This window comes from Curcuma longa, chromosome 11 (genome assembly GCF_044706935.1).
Source record: "Curcuma longa cultivar G26 ecotype Majalengka, Jawa Barat chromosome 11, ITB_CL_G26_1.1, whole genome shotgun sequence".
NCBI lineage: Eukaryota > Viridiplantae > Streptophyta > Magnoliopsida > Zingiberales > Zingiberaceae > Curcuma > Curcuma longa.
The window spans coordinates 26,876,369-26,890,964 of NC_133871.1; the positions used below are offsets into that span (position 1 = coordinate 26,876,369).

A 14,596-nucleotide genomic window follows, 5' to 3' on the forward strand; every position below is an offset into this window, starting at 1 on the left:
TTTTGTTCTAAATGACAAAACAAAAGAAATCAAGAGTAAGATTAACAAACTTGAAAACCAAAAAAACATATTGACTGTATAAAGCAATCGATATTGGCTGCTACTGTAAAAGGCCGTGTTTAGAATTCTCTTTCACCATTTTTTTAAGGATCCAAGCAACAAGAAACAAGAAACAAGAAGCAAAATTTTGTGTTGTTTCATCTCTTGTTCAAATTTAGAGCACGCAGAATTCAAGGGGGACTTTTCAACATTTTCCTGTCCATCCCAGAAGAGGTATCACTACAATCCTCTTCTTTCTCCTGCTTAATCTGCCTCAACCTAATATCACTAGTAGTCGGATCCAAACAGCCAATATCAGCATTCGGGCACGGTGAAACCGTTTGCTCTTCCATGCTTTTAGGACCGCATGCTATGCTAAGTGTCAAGTCAATTTCACTTCCATCATCCGACCATGATTCTTGTAGCTGTGTGGTGTCCCTTTCTCCTGTGCAAGTGTTCTCTTGAACTGGCTGTTTGAAGTCAAATCCCATGATATGTGCACTCGATGACTGGTTGTGAGAGCAGAAACTTAACTCCCTTGAGAGGAGGTTTGTCCTTGTCCTGCAAGCTGCAGGTTGGTTAACATAACTGACACGAGAAGATTGGGTGATCTCTGAGGTTGAAGCACTACTCCAGATTCTAATCTTTGTTTCTGCAACTGCTTCTGTAGCTTCACTTGGCAAGGAATTGAGCTCTTCTTCCTTGTTCACCAGCTCAACCATCAGCATCTTCTGGACTTGATACAGACGATGAAGTTCACAAACCTACAGCATTCAGCTCATCTCGGTGAGTCAGAATTTGATCGTTTTCTTTAAGGCGATGAATTATATACGTGCTACTTGCGCAGTTAGTAACTGAAACAGAATTATTCAGTAGCAACAATGTGTTTGTTTAGGGTAGAAATGCAAGTAAAATAGCACATTTTTTTACCTGTTCCCTGAAGATTTCTTCATGCTTCAACATTGTATTCCTCACTGAATCACTGTCATGGCATTCGACATGTTTCTTCATTGAAAACTTAAGCTGGTTCAGAGCATCTGAATCTGATGTCTTCGCTCCTGTAGTCACTGCAAAATTGTTGCTCCTTTTCAAGGTATTAAATAGATTATTTAATGTATGCAGCTTTAAGTCCATTCCTGAAAAAGAGGATAAATAGGAGATAAAATCTTAGGCTAAAAAACTGGATTACTTAACCAAAAATCTTGATCCTCATCAGATGCCATTAACAGTTCTCGGGTTTCAGGTTTCTTCTTTTAACCCTATTTTTCTTCTAATGATCAGAGAAGAATTCAAGTTTTTCCAGAAAGAAGGGAAAAAAAAAAGTGAAAATGATAAGGTAGAATCTGAATCCTCAAGTCTCCTTTTTTGCATCAATGAAGTAACAAGTCGAAATTAGCCAGAGAAAAATGGCAACTACACGGTATAATTGCGAGTTTAGAGGTATAATATGGCAATTTATTCAAGAGAAATGATAGAGTTACATCTGAAGGATGGAAAGATGAGCACAAGAGAAGGAAAAATAGAACAAAGTATACTATTGTGGGAAAAATAAAAATAATTACCAATTCATCATCAGAGTAGAATTTCATTTCTGTGAAGGAATTCTTTATTTCAGAAGTATCTTTCTCCTGAAAAGAATGCAGAAAGATTCTTCTGTCATAGGATGAGAAGATATCTGAAAATTCAAGGAAAGTTTCAGACAGTATCTTTAAAGGGGGGAAAAGAGATTAACAAAGTAGTTCATAATGGAGAGTAGGATAGCATAAAGTTGTTTTAATTGCAAAGAGATGATAGTGATTCAAAACTATTGAATAGGCAAAAAGATTAGATCTCAAAGGGGGAAAATAGGTAGATCAAATTCTAAGAGGATTATTTGGACTTGTGAACTAACTTCACTACAAAAGCAAGGAAATTTTTTGATATCTCAACTTCAAGATCCATCTTGAACTTACTATTCCATTGAAGCTTCAATGAACCCAATAAAAAAAGTAAACAGAAGAAATCAAGACAGAATTTTTTCACCTGCAAACTCACCACTTTAGCTGCTTATCAAACATCTTCCTTTCTACCAACTTCTCACTCTTCCATTTATTGCCCTCATAACTACCAAATGAAGAAGCCTTGAAATCTCTCCCAGTCTCATCACCATGATGACGCCATCATTGAGTCAAATCTCCATAGGAATTGCTAACAAGGATAGCAAAACGCTAAGAAACCAAAGGGGGGAAAAACACAATCAAAGGGAGGGTAAAAAATACGATCAAATAATTCCAAATTTCACTAATTCTACATGTAATCATTGAAGAAAATACTCCAGACAGAAGCTCCTCACCTCTCAGAGGACAAGAAGATGTTGGGGAATTGCTCCTCTCTCTGTCTCTTTATCTCTCCATAAAGGATCAACCATCTCCACAGTCTTATTTGGTGTTCTATTACAAATTAGAGATGCACATCCTTTAATCCTTACAGATGACAGTCTTTTTATCCACTAACTTAGGCATGCTTATCCGATCAAGAACAGTAATTAGAATCCTAGAATTGTCTTTTTATAGCAGGACCCAGCTGAAGAAAAAAAACCTGAAATGGGTGAAAAAGTTAGGCTTCCTTTTTGTTGGATTGACTTCATCTGATGATTTAATTATTATAAACAGCAGATAAGATCCAATGGGACTATTAGATTATAGGTAGGCTGGAATAAGTAACCACATGCTTAGAATCTAGGAAGAATATTTTTAGTTGATTGAAGATTACAAGCTCCTGAGAGTAGACTAGATCCAGTGACTGATATGGGGATTGCGTGTGTGGACTTCTTGTTCTTGCAAATGAGGATTCTTTGCCTTCTCTGGATTAGGAAAAATGAACAAAGAACATATATCGTCTCGTAGAATATTTCACAGCAGACTTCTTGAACTTACCATGAAGACTTGAGCTTACAGCTAAAAATTGAATTTTTAACCATTGACAAATCCAGTAAAGGAGTAGGATAAATGGGAACTCCCCTCTTTGATTCACCGTGAAAGAATCATGAAACTCCTGCTCATTATAAAACTTCAAGTTTTTGGTTTACTTTCAAAGATTCAAACTTGTTGCTAAAAGTTGGATTTTTAACCAATACCCAATCCAGAAATAGAGAGATCGATTGAAGAAGGGAAAGAACAAGCACCACACGGCCACCTCCTCTTCCATTTAGCTTTTCTTTCCCTCCAAAACGCAGACAGGGGAGCACATATCTGCAATCTAGCAGCTACAAACTCGCATAAAGAAATCCAAAGTTTCTGTTTTAAGATCACAGCAACTGGTTTTCATGGTGCTTAGTTTAATGGAAGCCCATGCTTTTCTGCTCTCATGAATCTGAAGCCCCAGTGGCTCGCTGCTGTTCTCTGCTACTGCTTACCTCACATTGATTATCGTCTTTACAGTTTAACATCTAGGTGCATTAACTTGCTGCATGGATTGGCAAAAATGAGCAAAATTTACTGCAAAAACAATTATAATAATTACTTTTATATTTGGGAGGACTTCATTTTGCTATCAGTGTCTCCATTATTATAAAATATCTCCTATAATTTTAATTTCATTAAAATATATATAATATAGTTTTAGAATATTTTATTTTACTCCTACATGTTATCTTCACCCTTTTATAATTTTGTTAGTTCATTCTTGTTAGTGGCGAAGGAAGTGAACTCATAACAATTATGAAATTGTAGGTAAAGTAATAGTAAAGCTACAAGAACACTCATACAAAATGTTACCTACTACAGCAGGGCAGAAAACACATCACTTTACTGATAAAAGGAGCAAACTTATTATCCAATCCAAAGGCCAATTAGTTGTAATGAATTGTGCCTGTAATCTAAAAGCCAATATATTTCTACATGAACTTTGTAATGGAACAAGATAACTAATCTGAAACAGTTAATCACATCAAAGTATATGGTTTACTGAGAGAACAAGAGTTATGCATTGGAAGAATTCAGTTATAGACGAAATCAATTCCATACCATAAGACAATTAATTGTCTTTTTATTAAACAAAGGATAAATACAAGTGATAACTTAATTTTCCAACATTATGTGCTTCCACACCTGCTCACCCTTATCAACAAGGGAATATGGCAAAAGAACAAGCAATCTCTTACAGCCAGCAGTCTTCTGAAGTTTCTTTTCCATATACTGTGATAAGGTTTCACACGATTAACTGACGACATTCTCAAGAACAATATTTGATTGAATCTTGCAAACAGCTACAGAGAGGAGATCCATTTCTATTCCCAAACAATCTGGTAGTAGTATCACAGTCAGCATCTATTTCTTGTGTCCACCACCAGTTCAATCACCAAATCTTGACTGTAGGATAGAAGAGGAGCGAGAATACCTCAGAATGAAGTGGACTTCCAAGCTTCTTTTGTTTTTATCCATGGATTCATAACAGTCACTCACAAGATTGTCAGGCAATGAATTTGATCGATAATGTTTGTCTTCATCATCATCTAAGACATAACCCTTGGCTCCATTTCAATCACTGAACAAGAAATCAAAGGGAACGATGTCACCGCCATTACCTACCATTTGTGATCCAATTAATATGAGGATGAAAACGGAATTTGCAACCTCTTTGTCATCTGGCCAAGCTCTTCTACCATGTCTGCCTGTTTAGCTTGTACCAGAAAGTCTTCCAACACCCGAAAGGCTCTCTCAGATGGCACTCGCCCTCTATCAACTGCTTGTTTGAAGCACCTATAGGCCTCTGCCACCTTCCCTCTGCAGCAAAGTCCTGTAACCAAGAGATCTAATGCATGCCTATGAGGACAACATCCTTTATTTATGAGGTAGTCCCACAGCTCCAACCCTGAGTCGGCCCTTCCATTTCCACAAAACACCTTCATGAGCAGCATTACTGTGCGCACCCTTGGCACAAAGTTCTTGTCAACCATCCTCTTGTAGATCTTCCAAAACCCTTCTAAATCCTCGTGCTTCTTCATGCCACAGAACACGGTGTAATAACTGAAGTCGTCAAGCCCAATTGCTTTCTCCTCCATCTCATCCATGATCACCAAAGCAGACTTAAGATCACCAGCCCTTACAAACGCGCCCATTAGAGCATTGTAAGCCGCTCTGTCAGGAGTTAGACCTCTTTCACCCATTTCGTCGAACAAGTTGCGTGCACGATCAGGGTTCTTCGCAAGACCAGCACCGTGAATCAAAGTGGTGATGGTTTCCACAGTAGGGGAGCAATTCTTCTTTACCATCTCATCTAGAAGGTCCAGGGCCTCCAAAAACTGCAGCCTTTTGCAGTAGGCGTCCATTCGGATGCAATAAGTTACAGCATCGGGCTCGAAACCGCGGAGGATCATCTCATGGTAGAAAGTATCCAGAGCAACGAGATTCCACGTTTCCTTGAAGCCCAAAAGAAGAGTATTGAGCGTCCGTGAGTTAGGAGAGAATCGCTGATGAAGCATCCGGAAGATAGCGCGGGACTCAGAGATTCGCCCACGAGAACAGTAGGCTCTCAAGAGCGCATTAAACTCATCGACGCCAAAGGATAGACCGGCGGACACCCAAGCCCTCTCGACGCGCTCGAATGCATCGAGTGTTCGATCAAAAGATTGGAACTTTGCGATGCGAGAGAGCAGGACTGCGAGGGATTTGGGCGTGAGAAGGGCCGGGTGGGATCTGGCGACGTCCTCGGTGAGCTCAAAGGCGGCGTCGAAGTGGTGCGCGCGGGTGGCGATGTTGAGCGCGGTGGCGAAGGCGGAAGCGGAGGGGGGAGGGTCCTCGGTGCGGCGGAGGGAAAGGCGAAAGAGGTGGAGCGCCTTGTCGGAGGCGGCGTGGGCGGCGAATAGGCGGAGGAGAAGCGAGTCGAGGAGAGGGGAGGCGAGGAATCGGGGAGGCACTCGGTGGCGGAGGGAGGCGATGGGCTGGGTATTGATAAGCTTGACGAGGTCATCAATGGAAGCGGCGGCGCCGGCGGCGGCGGCTGTGGAAGACGAGGAAAGGAGTCGTGGAAAGCGAAGTAGGAAAGCAGGAGCTCTGCGGCTCATGACGAATGCGAACCGGGAGGAACAGGGTTTTCGATCATCTACTAAAACACACATTGATTCGGTTCGATTTGGTTTATTTTGATTTAATTAAAAAAACCGGGTTGTTTGTGTATTTTTTTAAAGTACTTTTTTTAAATATTAAAATAATATTTAATGTATTTTAATTTAAAAAATACCTTGTTATATCTTTTATGAAGTAGTTGTTATTATCTTTTAATTCAACTTGATTAAAATATTATACGTAGAATATTTTTATATTAATTGTTTATCAATTTAGTCAAAGAATTTTAAACTTAATTAAAATTATTTTTAAATACTTAAAAATACTTTTCATATTTTATAATATTTATTAAATATCTACTATAATAGTTTAAAAGTGATTTTAGGTATGTTACTCTTTACGAACTTTATTTTAAATTGGCAGAGAGTTTTTTTATGTATAGTTTTTTTTATTAATATATTGTAACAGCTCTATGAGATAATTACTGAATAAAAATATTTTTTTTAAAAAAGTTTTTTTTATAATTTTAATAATTAAGGATGTCTTTTTTAATTCTTATCTTTTGTTTTTCATCCTAATTAAAAGCATCAATAACCATTTGATGGAAAAACCGATAATAATTATTATAATTTAATTAGGGCTTGAAACAGTTCAGCCAAAATTTATTTAAGTTAAATAAGTTTAAAACAATTAAACTATTGAAATTGTTATTTAAGTTTGATTTAATTTTTTTTATGAAGTTTAAATTTAAACTTGATTAATTTAGATATTATCAAATTCTCAATTTAAACTTTTTTAATTTGATTGTTTGAAAATTTTATAATTTTAAATTTATTTAATTGATTATTAAATTAAATAATATAAATTTATTTATTCATTTAATTTTATTTATTTATTTATCATATTGATATTCAGTAAATATTATATTCATGAAATAGTTCATAATTTTTATTTATTTTTGTAAAAAGATGGAATCTGCCATCACGATCATCATCTATGAGGAGGTAAATTGAGAAGCTGCAATTGACTACGACAGAGAAGGGCATTGTCTCAGCTTCGTCAAGATTCGAATCTTTATCCACTTCTGCAACTTTGCTCCGTCGTAACCCACTCAACTATGTCATAGGGACAAACATAATTTTTATTTATGAACATTAAACACTTATTTAATTAATTTTATATATATTAAAAGAATATAAATAATTTCTTATAAATCAAATATTAAATTTATTTATAAATATTTAATTAATTTGACATCCTAAATTCAAAGGACTAATAAAAAATGAATAGGAAAAATAAATAATAAATAAATAAATAACTCAAGTGGTTTGGTGGCTCAATTGAGGTTCAAACAGTAGTAATTTTCAGAGTGTCTTTTTTATGAAACATAAAAAAATCCTCAAAAACACAAATCGTTTTTATTTATTTATTTATTATTTATTATTTATTTATTTATACTTTAAACTCAGTGTTAGTTTGTCTCTAAGCAAGCATGCAAACTCCATCTCACAATCATGGTGGAATCATTCCGCCATCTCCTCCTGCCTCATTATCTTCACGTCCCATCTTAATAAACGCATCTCCATTCCACTTCTCAGCACAGATGCCGAGGCCTCTGCCTTCCTTCCCCTCTCATTCATTGCATCCCCTTCATTTCTTAACGCTTAATGTTTCTTTCCTTTGGAATAAACAGCAGCTCCCCGAGGGGAAAGAAAGAATGACGACTGGCGGTGGCGGTGGCGGTGGAGGAGGCTGCGCAGGAATTAAAGGTGGATGGGTTTGTACTGGAAATAAAGGGGGGAAGCTTTAGCCCATTGATGATGCTGCCTTTTTGCTGCAACATGAGCATTTATTACATCTGTAGATTCAATGAGCATTTTGTTTCCTCATCAAAAATTGGTCGAGCAGCTTTAAGTTTCTCTCTTCCTTGTAAGTTTTACTTTCTGATTCAGAGTTCTTAAAAGGCAACAAAAAACAAAAGAAAAAAAGGTGTTGCAGTCTTATGCTCTCCCTTTTTGTTCTTCTCTTGATCTCTTGTGATCGACCTGGCAAATCTTGAGTAATTCTTTTCAGTCACTTCTGTGAGCGTCTACTAACTACTGAATTCAGGAGAAAAGAAATGTTTATCGAAAAATAGTTAGAAAAGTTGAGAAAAATCAAGTTTGTTGAAACAGTCACCAAGATCACATATAGTGAATTATCAGAGGGTTATTGGCCAGGCAAACTCAGTTTGACTGCATGATAATATATATTTTAAATTTGTTAAAAGATAAATTTAAACTATTAAATTTTAAGTGCATCCCTTGTCATTGGTTTCTATTCTGCTAACCAAAAGCACCAGTGAACAAGCTAAAGAGTTATTCAATTGTTGAAAATTATGGTAATTATCAGTAATATTATGAACGAGTGCAAGAACAGAAAAAGACAGGGAAAATTAAAGGTGGTTTAACTGGCTAATTAAATTAACCTATATATAAGCAGAGAAAGAGAAAAGAAGAAAATGGACATAGAATTATCATCTTAATGATTATGCACAACTGCAAGAAAAGAAAAGGACAACAAAATAAAAAGGTGATAATTAAACTTCAATATAACCAGAGAAAGAGAAAGAGAAAGAGAAAAGAAATGAAAACAAACATAGAATTTTCAGCATCCTTCTTGTCCTCTGTTCCATCAAAAGTTGCTTCTTCCTTGATCAATTATGTAGTGGATTGGGACCAGTAGGCACCATTCTCTTCTCCTCCTCATCATCAACACCCAAGCTTCCATTAACACTCTTTCCTTCCTGAAGAATCCCACAAGCATCGATTACCACTATTTTCTCTGTTTTCAGTCTCTCTTTCTCCACTTCATGCCTCTGCTTCAGCCCTCCAATGTCTCGACTCAAGACACCAGAAACAACAAAAATTACTAAGAATGAAACCAAAGCTACAGCTCTCCTCCTCCTCATTTCCTATTACCGAGTAAAACAGAGGAAGGTTGTTGAGGAACGGGGGAAGAAGAAAGGGAGAAGAAGAGGAAGGAGAAGAAGAGGGAAAAAAACTGAAAAAAAAAGCATGAATTGAAAGGAGTCAAAGAGAAGCAATAAGTGAGGTTCCTCGTAGAGGCAATATTTGTGCTATGCGATGCATACTTTTCCATCGTCCTCGATCAGTGACTCCACCAAACAGCATTAATGGACCTTCAATTCTGCAGCAGGGAAGGGAGAGAGAAGAGAACAAGAGGAGGAGACAAAGCCTGGTTTGGGATCTAAGCGATAGGGTAGAAGTCGGAGAGAGACAAGAGTAGGTTTCAAATTCCATTCCATTCCTTCGATTCAATTCTTCCTCTACACCTGCGGGTTTTTGTGTGGGTGGAGTCGCGTTGGCTTCCTTCTGCATGTACTTTGCTTTTTAGCTCTTCAATCAAATAAATATTGCACAGGTTGTTGGCAACAAGAACAGCGACATTAATAGTTAGTAAAAGAATAGCAATAATGTATAAGAAACGAGAATAAATATATTTGATGTTAACATGCAAACTGGATCGGTTGAACAAATACATCTATATAATTCGCACATCCACTTTGTTACTAGAATACAAAAGGAACGTGATGATAAAGGGACACAATAGATTGGTACTGAAAGATTACAACACAAACTAAACAGTTCTTCGCTTCCATCTATGGTTCGTAATCAAAGTTCAAAGTATACTTAATGCTCACAAGGCATTAGATCAACGCGAATTCCATGCTGACAAGGATAACACATACTTAGCTAGATGACAAACTAAGATGGTCCAGGTGGGCCTTGAGGATACTGCTGCGCTGCGGACGGCAGTGGAGGCGCTGGTGGCCGCGAAGCCGCCGTCATTGGTGGGTAAGGTGCATACTGCTGTTGCTGGTAAGTTGGTGGTGGCGCCATGTAGCCATATGGTGGGTAATGGGGTGGGAACTGCCCCTGTTGATGCGAAGGAACCATGGGATAAGGGTGCCCCTGATGAATAGGAGGAGGTCGCTGCTCCGATCCACCTTTGCTATCGCCTCCCTCCTGTGAGGGGATTACAGCACCCATCCGCTGAGGATCCATGGAAGGGTAGAACAACCGTGTCGCTTGAGGTGGTGCAGGAATGTTGAAATAGTTAGGTGGCGGCTGCATATGGTTCTCAGTTCCAGGCGGAAGAGGCTGCAGGTTGCTTTGTTGCTGAGATATGACAGACCTTGGAAGCATCCCTGCATGAAATGCAACTCCTTGCCTTGCAGCATCATCGTCTGATGTTTCTCCCTCTGGTTTTGGGGCCTGAGGCCGCCCCCACATGAGCTTCAGTCGAACACCCTTAATGACCAGCTTGTTCGCGAGCTCCTCTGCAGCTCTTTCAGCTGCTTCTCTTGTGGTGTAAGTTACAAATGCACATGCTCTCTGAAGCACCATCCTAATGGATTCTATCTCACCATGGGCATAGAAGTTATCCCTCAGATCCTGTTCGGAGACTCGGGAATCAAGTCCACCAACATAAAGGGTCTTTATACTTTCATCATCAGGAGGATTTAGAGAGGGCATCTCCCCAGCCTTGTTTAGAAGTTTCATAGCAACAGGATCATTCACTCTGCATGCAAAGAAAAGACCATCATTAGTTCTTAATGTTACATTCTTTTTTTTTTCACTTCAATTAAAAAATTGAAATTCAAAACCATCCCTTCCCAAAGAAACCATAAGTAAACTTCTTGATTCATATTCAAATGATTCTTCACATGGTCATTCTTCTAGATCAGACTTATTTCGACAAATGATCCAATCATACAAATAAGGTATTAATGAAGGTGATGATAAACAAAAGCAACCAGAGAGCTTGTTTTTCTGGATGAAATGACCCAAACCGGACTACAACCAAACTGGTTTGTCGTCTAGTTCTCAAGCTAACCAGTTGAACCAGAAGACTTGGTTCAGTTTTAAAAAACACCGGTTAGAACCAAATAGTGAAATGAACTTTATTTCCAATGCAGAAGCAAATAAGCCAATGGAACTAGATATGCATTTGACTAGAAAAGCAGCTTGCTCATGTGCTATAGACATTAGCCAGTGAGGATGACAGATATAGAAATGGTTCAATTTCAGTATTTGACATGCATTATGATTTGTGTACCAATACCAATATGGACTTTCTGGATGAAATGGCCCAAACTGGACTACAACTAAACTGGTTTGGCCTCTAGTTCTCAAGCTAACCAGTTGAACCAGAAGACTTGGTTCAGTTTTAAAAAACACCAGTTAGAAGCAAATAGTGAAATGAACTTTATTTCCAATGTGGAAGCATATAAGTCAAAGGAACTAGATATACATTTGACTAGAATAGCATGCTTGCTCATGTTCTATAGACATTAGCCAGTGAGGACGACAGATATAGAAATGGTTCAATTTCAGTATTTGATATGCATTATGATTTGTGTAACAATACCAATATGGGCTTTCAGAAATCGAGATGCCAAACACCTGGATCCATACCCCACGTCTCAGATACCAAGTAACATATTGTCCACTATGTCATACTATCTATACTGGAATAGATTAACTAGTTTTAAACATAAAAATGTTATATATCGATTTCCAAATAAAAAACTTCATCCCTTTTGCTTCACAAAATATAGTGTATGTTACAAATGAAAATTTAGCCATCATACGTACCCATAATATCTGTCTTTTATGTTTTGTTGAGCTAATTCACCAGTTTCAGGCATTTCATGTCGGTATGGACATTCAGCACCACGAGTACATTCTCCACGCATATAGAAACTACAAACATGGGCCCGATTTCTTTTGTAATATGGAGTCGTCCTCTGAAGTTTTAGAATAGTATCATTTGGATGCATTTTACCATATGAAGATTCATAATCTATGCCAGCTCTGGCCTGAAACAAATAAAATGTAAAGATGTTAAGACACACAAATAAAAAATATAAAGAGTGAAAACTCATGCTGGCTCAATGCTAAAAAAGAATAAAACAAAACAATAGCTAGACTCAGACAATCAGCAATGCTTGCTGCAAGCCAAGCCAGTATATTATTTTTTGCTTGTTCAACATTAATCAAGGATGGTGAATTGTACACAAGCATATACCATTAGGTATCCCAGTCCAGCAGATAACCGACACTAAGATATGAAAAAATTTCAGCGCCTCCGAAAAAGACTAATTAAAAAAAATCATCCTCTTCTCACCATCCATCCTCTGCTGAAGTTCTTCTTATATTTTAACATTTATTAGATTACAATTTAAAGTCTCACTAAAAGTTGTGCTTTTAGGCTTTTAGTTGCACTAGACCTATTCTCTTTTAACCCAAGAATGAAATGGTGTCTTTCTTAATTGGACTGATTTTCAATACCAAAATTGCAATCACTACCATTGATAAGCACATAATTCAGCAGGTGTCTCAATTTGGTTTCAAATAATACAAACTTGAATTTATTTCTAGTTAACTCCCACAATCCTAACCTAATCTCTATATAAATATATAAGCAGAGTGTTGAAGTTTCTTCCTCTATTGCCACATCAACTATCTTATGGCAATCTTAAAAAATTAAAAATGAATTCTAGAAAACATGTTAAATAACAGCGCATCTATTAACATCATAGCAACTGCTCCCTCCATACTTTAAGTATGCAGCCGCTCCCTCCATACTTTAGTATGTCATTGTCATGACTAAACATTAATTTGAAAATTGAATGGAAGAAATGCAGCTGGGTTTTATTTTCCATGTACTCTTTGAATTTCCCTCCTCTCAGTTTAAATAGTATGCAGATGCAATTTATAAGCAGCAATGGATCTCACACTTTGGAGAGACTCTGAGAGAGCCAGCGAGCACCAAGAGGATATTTCAACACGGACAAAGATGGCAGTGGCACAACAATCAAAAAGGTTTCTCAGATACACTTTCTTAAGCAAGTGCCAGATTATCAATACCATTGGTTTGTCTATACAATTAAATCGTTGATAAGAGATCAAACACAAATTTCCTTTTGTGTCATAACAAGTAACAGGTCAATTGTCACTAACCTCTGTTAACCTTACTGTTGAACAAGCCAAATGTCTAGTATGGTAAGAAAAACAACTGCTAAGAAAAGCAGTGAAGGCAAGTAAACAATTCTGACAAAGCGCATTCATGACCAAATTATATAGTCTAATGTAACCAAATACATGGAAAGAGAAAAAAATAAGTGGAATACAACCAGCAGGAATCTAATCTAATGGTAGATGCAAATAGAAAAACTACAAAGATGAGCTTTTAATGGAGCATACCTTGCGATCATGTTCTTCAGCAAAGTACTCTCTATTCACATCACTCTTTGGAATGGAATCATTAGAGTTGATAGCAAGCGCAGTGTCCCGAGCCTGAACTGGCAACCCATATTCGAGATCAAGAATGCATACCTGACAGACATTCTTCAGCTTACAGCAAGTCTGGCAAATTTCAGTTTTCTTGTACCTTGCATCACGTCCTGGCCTCCATCTAAAGACAGTAAACGGACGCTTACAGATTTTGCATTCCTTGTCATAATCAGCCTTTGTCTGCAAAATCACAATGAAACAAACAGTGATTAAGTTACTTCTAGATCATTCAATGGACATAAAACAAGAACATGAAATTCAATATCAGCTGCACAGTGCTGGAACAACTAAGTTAATCTGATCTGTTCCAAACAGTACTATATATTTATCAAAGGATCCAAAATGTGAATCCTAGCACACGCTAGCCAGCCATGCATTGGTTATTGTCTCCTCTTGAATTTATTGATATAAAGAAATTGATTTCCTGATAAACACTTATAATTAACTAAAATCCAAGAAAGACAGGTTTGGCTAGCAAAGTTTTGGTTTCGAGAAAACATTCACAAAACGCTGTCCTCCTAGAAGTTTTATGTGACAGTACTAAGGTGGTATATGAATTATGAACCTCAATCCAAGCAGCAATTGACAGATCCAAACGTTAGATTCGAGAAACAATATCACGTGTTCCCCTAAACGAAAACCTAGATGACACCGAGGAGAAGCTCAAAAACAGTCTAACGGCCAGTAGACCATATTAGGGTTTCGATCCATCATATGGATCTGCTTCGCTACCCTTCAGAGCACCAAAGCTCATGCGCCCATAAAAACCTAAATCCAATAGTATGTCCAGTGCGACCAAATCAAGCCCTCCAAACGCAGATTTCTCAAACTCATGTCTTCCTCCTGGCATGTAAAATCCGAGGACGCAACAAAACTTCACAATAACCTGCGACGCTCTGTCTTAATTTCAGTTCGATGCTCCCAACCAAATACACTGAATTCCTTCGTAGAGATAGATAAAGATCGAAGAGTACCATTCGAATGTAAGGGTTGTCGCCGAGGCAGGACTCGCAGATGATGGGGAAATCGGAGCGCTCCCATCCATCGGCCTGGGCGTCCCGCAGCAGCCGGTGCGCCATGGAGATTGATTCGGACGACGAAGCAGCCAAAGAGAGGGACGCCCTCACACCTTTTTTTTATATAATAACACAA

General features: G+C 37.8%; 3 protein-coding genes across 3 annotated transcripts; all 3 read right to left on the minus strand.

Annotated features, from left to right (window-relative positions):
- Positions 1–65: 65 nt before the first annotated feature.
- On the minus strand, positions 66–1,173 carry LOC141842303 (uncharacterized). The gene is made up of 2 exons (XM_074730513.1): positions 970–1,173; positions 66–803 (listed from the first exon to the last, which is right to left on the minus strand). The coding sequence occupies exons 1-2, from the start codon at positions 1,171–1,173 to the stop codon at positions 231–233; spliced, it is 777 nt and encodes a 258-aa protein (XP_074586614.1). The 3' UTR covers positions 66–230.
- Positions 1,174–4,068: 2,895 nt separating this feature from the next.
- LOC141841892 (pentatricopeptide repeat-containing protein At3g61360) lies at positions 4,069–6,082 on the minus strand. Its single transcript, XM_074730090.1, has one exon. The coding sequence runs from the start codon at positions 6,080–6,082 to the stop codon at positions 4,622–4,624; it is 1,461 nt and encodes a 486-aa protein (XP_074586191.1). The 3' UTR covers positions 4,069–4,621.
- Positions 6,083–9,610: 3,528 nt separating this feature from the next.
- On the minus strand, positions 9,611–14,567 carry LOC141840870 (zinc finger CCCH domain-containing protein 40-like). Its single transcript, XM_074728955.1, has 4 exons — positions 14,419–14,567; positions 13,355–13,624; positions 11,744–11,967; positions 9,611–10,667 (listed from the first exon to the last, which is right to left on the minus strand). Exons 1-4 carry the CDS (start codon positions 14,521–14,523, stop codon positions 9,851–9,853), a joined length of 1,416 nt encoding a protein of 471 aa, XP_074585056.1. The 5' UTR covers positions 14,524–14,567; the 3' UTR covers positions 9,611–9,850.
- Between the last annotated feature and the right edge of the window lie 29 nt (positions 14,568–14,596).

Bases quoted from the DNA above. Each gene is read 5' to 3' on its own strand.
- LOC141841892 (XM_074730090.1), bottom strand. From the start codon at position 6,082: ATGAGCCGCAGAGCTCCTGCTTTCCTACTTCGCTTTCCACGACTCCTT.
- LOC141840870 (XM_074728955.1), bottom strand. From the start codon at position 14,523: ATGGCGCACCGGCTGCTGCGGGACGCCCAGGCCGATGGATGGGAGCGC. The intron at 13,625-14,418 runs GTACTCTTCGAT...GTGATTTTGCAG, and splicing joins ACAACCCTTACATTCGAATG to ACAAAGGCTGATTATGACAA. The intron at 11,968-13,354 runs GTATGCTCCATT...TATTTGTTTCAG, and splicing joins CTGAAGAACATGATCGCAAG to GCCAGAGCTGGCATAGATTA.
- LOC141842303 (XM_074730513.1), bottom strand. From the start codon at position 1,173: ATGGACTTAAAGCTGCATACATTAAATAATCTATTTAATACCTTGAAA. The intron at 804-969 runs GTAAAAAAATGT...TGAATGCTGTAG, and splicing joins AAGAAATCTTCAGGGAACAG to GTTTGTGAACTTCATCGTCT.